Here is a 6,620-nt window from a genome sequence, read left to right on the forward strand (position 1 = left end):
GGAAACCTAAAAGGAGGTGGATTCTTATTAGGGTTCTATATAAACACTCTTAGGGCAGAGAATAAGGTGTGGAATTTCTCTCTAAGCTTTCTTACTCTACCACATCAAGTAGAGAGGAGAAAGTGAGCTAATTCCCATTAACCATCTATCTAGTCAAGCAAGAAGAAGGTCTTCTTATTATCCAACCACCATTGGTGTGCTAGCTATACAACAAGGTGGGAGATCAAATTGATTGCTCGTGTCCCAAGTAGAGGAGCTACACTTGAAGCTCTTGGTCTTCTTCAATCAATTCAACTAGTTTGAGGGAAAAGCGATTAAGGTAATCCACTATCTCCATTAGATTAATTACTAGTTTTGCATGTGATCCTGGGAATACTAGTGTAGACATTAGATGTCATATTTCCGCTATAAACACTAGTAGAAGGGTATAAAACCCTACAGGCTTAAGCGCAACTAGTTTAACTGGGACTTCTCCTTGGACCCCTGGTCGTAGCTCTCACTACCAGGGTTGGTTTCGTTGACTTGAGCGCAACGAGTTTTCACTGGGACTCCTCCCGCACCTCCGGTCGTTGCTTTCGCTACCAGGGTTGTTTTGTCTGCTTAAGCATGACTAGTTTCGCAAGGACTTCTCCTTATACCCCTAGTGACCTTTGCCAGGGTTGTAGATTAACTGGACTTCTCCTTAGGATCCTCAGTGGGGACCGTGTTTCACTCAAGTAAAGTGAGTTTAACTAGGACTTCTCCTTACAAGGTTTCTGGTCGTTGTCGTAGCTACCAGAGCTTCCTAATTTGCCGGCTTGAGCACGATCAGTTTAACTAGGACTCCTCCTTGGGACCTTGGTGAAGGGTCAGTTTTACTCGAGTAAAGTTTCAGTTTAACTAGGACTGCTCCTTAAGGTTTCTGGTCATCCCCTTAGCTATCAGAGCTACCTGTTTTGCCAAAGCAAAATGATTTTGACTAGGACTCCTCCTTAAAGCCTCTGGTCGTCGCCTTAGCTACCAGGGCTACTTGTTTTGCAGAAGCAAAGTGAGTTTGACTAGGACTCCTCCTTTTATAGTGTCGCCTTTTTGCTAAAAATATTTTGTTTATTCATAAAATATGTAGCTTGTACCGCTACTTCTTCCGCCTAACGGCTTTATTCGCAAAATTAAAAGGAAATAAAAAAGTGATGGTAACCTACGTGGTCGTTGACTTTTAAACCTGCATGTATGTTGTGGGGTCTCCGTAAAAAACTTTATCTCCTCCGACGATGGTCGGGTTTGTGGTTTCTATTTCACATCCCTGAGCGGAGATTATGTAGCACTCTCTGGCTACTTCCTGATGTCGTCTGACCGTTCCTATGAGATTCGTTCCCGGGATTGGGAATTTCATCATGAGGTGGTTCATAGAGATTATCGCCCCTGACTCTCTCACGAAGTCCCTGCCCAGTATGATGTTGTAGGCCTGCATCTTATCGACTATGGCAAAATTTAACATTATCGCTTTCTTCGTTTCTCTTTCTCCTATCAGCACGGGTAACGATGTTGTCCCGTCGGTTTCGACCTGATTGTCACCAAACCATGTCAAGCAAGACTTATATGATTTGAGATGGTGAAGACTTACCCCGAGTTTTTGGAAACGTTGTTCGGCTCATGACTTCAGTCGAGCTTCCCGTGTCGACTAAGATGTGCCCTACCCTCCAATTGGCTACTACTGTCGTTATCATCAGTGGGTCCGCGTGTGGGTTTATTACACCCACTAGGTCATCGTCATTGAAGACGATGGGTGGCGTCTCCACACTGGGTTTGATAAACATAACTGGTGGGTTTTTCGCCTCGTTGGCATATTTGCATTGTTCTCATTTGGTAGCTCCGCCGAGAGTCGGTCCTCCTGAGATAGTACTGATGTTTCCCATGATCCCGGTTGGCTCCTCTAAGCCTTTGGTTGTTTTTTTGATGGTCGGGCTCTGTGCGTCGGAATCTAGCCCAGACCCGATTCCTGCTCTGTTTGACGACCTTTTAATCTGGTATTCGTAAGGTCGTTGCTCCTTCCGGATGTATTTATCCAGCTCACCTTTCCTCACCATTTCTTCGATGAGGTTCTTGAGATATCGACAATTGTCAGTTTTGTGATCGTAGCCTCGGTGAAAGACACACCACGCGGTCATGTCTCTGAATCCGAACTCCTCCTTATCATCGTTGGGTCTGGGAAGTTCCGTTTTTCCTTTCGCTATGAGTATCTGTAAAACTTCCTCCCTACCTTTCATCAATGGGGTATAGGTGGCAAAGTTAGATCTGGGTCTTCTGTTTCGTTCTCGTTCCCTGTGAGGCCTGACTTCATCTCGTTCTTTCTTTCGGGTCGGGTCGCTTTCATACGGGATGTTTGCCACCACCTTCATTCGTTGGTAGTTTTCTTCTTTCCTGATGAATTGTTGCACCCTCTCTATTAGCTCTGTCAAGGTGTCTGGTTCCTTGCTCGAGATGTCCCTGATGACATCATCCTGCCTGAGGCCTCTCAATAGGGCAGCGAAAGCAACCTTTGGTTCCAGGTCGGGGACCTGCACAATGAGGTTGCGGAATCTCTGCCAATAAATTACCAAGGTCTCGGTCTTCCCTTGAACCACGTTGAACAGCTCGTCGGTCTTTCTTTTTATTGTGGTGCTTCCTTGAAAGGCGTCGCAGAAGACCTGGGCGAGTTGTCCAAAAGATTTGATTGATCCCGGGGCCAGTGCTTGATACCATGCCTGGGCTGGGCCTTTTAGGATTGTAGCGAAGACTACGCACCATATGTTTTGATTGGTCGTGTATAAGTTCATTACTGCTGTGTAGTTGTTGATGAACACCACCGGGTCCTCCAAGCCGTGGTAATGATCCAATGCTGGACATTTGAAGTTCTTTGGCTTCTCTGATTCTAGAATCTCTCGGCAGAGAGGGGGTTGGTGGATTACTGCTTTTCCCCACAGGTTTTCCTTCTCTCTTTCTCGAGTTTGCTCTGCTACATGATGTATAAGCACATCGCAGACGGTTGGATCGTTCGTGCACCCTTCGCCAACCCCCTTCTTTTTAGGGATGTACGTTCGGTTGGGATCGAATACTTCGTATTCTTCTAGGATCTTCTCCAAACGCATCTGGTCACCAGGTTGTAAAGTCAGATCTCCGGGAAGAATGCATTACCGGGTGAGAAAAGTCTCTGCGCGTATCTCCTGATTACTTATCTCTTTCTTCTGGTGCCGCGGTTTTCCTGGCCATCTCTGCTTTGCGGAGGTTTTCCTCCAATTTTTTTTGCCTCCTCATCCCTTCAGAGGTAGTCAGCCTTGGCTTGTTCTAGCTCAGCCATAAGCTCGACTGTGCTGCGGAGCCTGTGTGGTGACCCGCGTGGGTTGTGCTCGTCTGAAGACATGTTTACCTGAGGAACTCAGGGAGTGGTTAGTCTGAAAAGTTTGTTAAATAAGATTCAGATTACCGAATTGATGATTTTGCAGGAGAGATCCCCTCCTTCTAGCGCCAAATGTTGATGTCAAAAAATGGCTTTCCGTTAGATCAGCATGAAATAGGGAGTTGATGCATGACAACCTCCGTCATGTTCGAATCCTCTGTTATGTTGGGGATTGATTAGCTCTGTGTTCCTGCTTTCAGCTCTGCTTCTCTTTCTTCCAGCTCCTGGCTCCTGTTCCTCGCACCTTGCTCCCGCTCCTTGCTCCAGCTCTTTGCTCCTGTTCGTCTATTCCCGAGGGGGGGAAACCTGCAAAAGGTTCGAAAACCGCTCCGACGCTCAAGCCAGTCAGGGTGCTCTTTGCAGTAAAAGAATGAATATTGATTGATCCTTTTGGGGGGCGAGTTATGAGAACTCTAAGTTTCTTGTGATCTTTTTAGGGTAAAGAGATCATGTCCTGTGAAGGAAGATGTGGGTGGTTTTTTATAGACGATGTTAGGCCGATTGTAATTAGTGGCGGTGGTGAGGCGGTTGCAATCCGAAGGGAAAGTTTCCTCCCTTGAGTATCTAGGGTTTCTCTTGGAGTCTATCCTTGATTTTGATAAGTGGAAGTTCCTAAGTTCAAGAATTTTCCGTAGATATCTTGCCGGTGTGATAGACTCTAAAAGAGAAGTTTCCTCCTTTAGATACGTGGAGTTCAAACTGGCTTAAACACTTCGAGATGTGTGGCCGACTGAGATCTTTCTAAAAGTTTCAATTTATCTCATAAAGCCCGTTACCCGAACCCAGGGGCGGCCCATGTGTCCAGGGGGCCTAAAGCAAAGTTGAAAATGGGGCCTTTGTATTTTAACAAAACCTATTTATCAAGGTGTTTTTTTTTACGATTTTGTTAATTTCTCTACTTTCATTTCATTTTTCTGTTAGATGTTGTGGTCCGTGAATGATGCATGTACGCTTTATTCGAACACCAACTCTCATTAGAATAAATAAGTACATTACTAAATTCAAATTTAAAAATTGTGTAATGTACAATTATATAAATTTAGGACTATATCGATATAAGAAGAAAATTAATTAATAAAATCTAGTGTAACAATGATATTAATTACATAACTCATTTGTGGCACAAAAGAAAATAATGTTGATAGACAAAATATAAAATTGTAAAGAGTGACTTAGATTGTGGAGACCTAATTTTATAATTAAATCAAGAAACCATTCAAGTCAAGAGAGGCAAAAACTATTAAGAGAAAGAGAAAATGAGATGGGAAACACAAAGATTTTTTGTTTAAGAAATAGAAACTAAAAAAGAAGATAATAAGAGAGAGGGAGAGAGAGTTAGAGAAGGTGTTACAAATATTGTCTTCGAATACACAAAGAAGATGAAAAGAAGAGGGATGGAGATTAGAGGCTTGAAATGTGTACTAGGTACACTTTCCTTAAAGCACTATTTGCCCCCTCTCACTCGAGATTACTTGAAGGTTACAAGGCAAATTGCTTCCCAAGATATGACAAGCCTTTGTGAAACTACACCAAGTAACTTGTGGAGATTTCACTTAAGGAGCATTAGAACATAATGAGGATGGCAAAGGTTTTCCGATATTGTTTCTACATATTGTTTTATCTTCTTTAGTTTGTTTAGAGAAAGCTTTATTTATAGAAAACAAAGAGACATTTTTCAAGTAGAAAATCTTTTCACAAAAAGAGATGTCTCTCCATATAATTTATCAAAAGATATAACTATTAGACATAAATTTCAAATTCAAATATTATAAAAATTAATTTCTGATTTTATAAAATAGATTACTTAATAACTTGTCCAAAATTCCAACAATCCCCCACTTGGACAATTATTAATAAAACTCCTTTGCCAAAATATATATATTAGTATTAGTGCATAAAGTATGGTATCTTTCGATTTGAACCATACCTTAGTGTAAGTGCACAAAGTTTTATCGAAATCCCAGGTAGCTTGTAGCTTTGAACCAGTTATTCCTTGTGATAAAACCGGTAACACCACACACACAATACATTTGTTCTTGTGCTCCACACTTTTCTCGCTTAGCACTTATATGGCCATGTGCTTCTTGGTTTCATGAACTCTCCTTAGATAAACTCTAAATCTAATGAGAGGCGGCACCACCTCTAAGTTCACATAGTTGAAGTTCTTCCAGTATCTTTGCTACTTTAGAGATACTTGTCTTTGTCTTTGACTGAACTTCATTAAGAGTTTTAAACTCAACCTCAATCCGTAGCAACCAACACTTATCATCCTAGATAGGGTTAGATGTAAAATTTTAAGTGTTGAAACTAGTCACTTATCAATGACTTGTTGTTACCCATTGAACCTAAAACTAGTCATTTCCTAGTGTTAGGTTGGGTTGCCGTCAATGGTGACTTTTATGTAAAGAGTTTCAACCCCATCTCTCTAGATGTAAAAGTTTAAACATATCTCTCATCAGAGATTTGATAAACAGTTTATATTTTGCAAATGTAACACTATTAATTCCATCTTGAATTAAGTATTTCACATAGATGTCTACATTTTGTTATGTCCTTTATCATATGTACATATTTAAGTGACTTGATCACTATTATAAACTTTTCTCAAATCTTTTTTTTTTTTACATATTTTCAAAATTACTATTGGATTCTAAAATCAGAGAATCTAATTTATGTTCAACACATTTTGAGTATATAATTTTCTTTACTTTTTCTAAATCTCATGTAAAAATCGAAAAAAAATGTTGTTCTTCTATGAACATGTAACAACAATCATCTTGATATTAGATTGGCCACTCTAATGTCAAGATTGTTACCACTTTGTTCATAATGATTTTCTACATCTCATAAGAATCATCAACTCAATATATGAATATATTATCTCTTTCAAATATCATCTCATGAAAATGAATTACCCCCACTATTTTGAATTTATAAGTTAGCATACTTTTATGTAATCCTCATCGATTTACAAATATATTAACCCCCACTATTTTCAACACTACTTATATAATGCATTTTGCTCAAGCAATCACTGGTTAAAAATCAACTCATATAGATATATGCCTCATATAACATATACAAATATATCATTCAAAAACGCGTATACAAAACAAATATATCAAACGTATAATATACAATATGACCAATAAATGATCTTATATCCAATCTTAGATTCACTTTTTCATGCTTTAAACTCAGTAAC

General features: G+C 40.2%; 1 protein-coding gene across 1 annotated transcript; it reads right to left on the reverse strand.

Annotated features, from left to right (window-relative positions):
* Positions 1–1,838: 1,838 nt before the first annotated feature.
* Positions 1,839–3,107, reverse strand: LOC147536850 (uncharacterized). The gene has a single exon (XM_086642707.1). The coding sequence runs from the start codon at positions 3,105–3,107 to the stop codon at positions 1,839–1,841; it is 1,269 nt and encodes a 422-aa protein (XP_086498833.1).
* Positions 3,108–6,620: the final 3,513 nt, after the last annotated feature.

This window comes from Eschscholzia californica, unplaced genomic scaffold, assembly GCF_041429995.1.
Source record: "Eschscholzia californica isolate CP2 unplaced genomic scaffold, dmEscCali1.0.p SCAF_5, whole genome shotgun sequence".
Classification (NCBI taxonomy): Eukaryota; Viridiplantae; Streptophyta; class Magnoliopsida; order Ranunculales; family Papaveraceae; genus Eschscholzia; species Eschscholzia californica.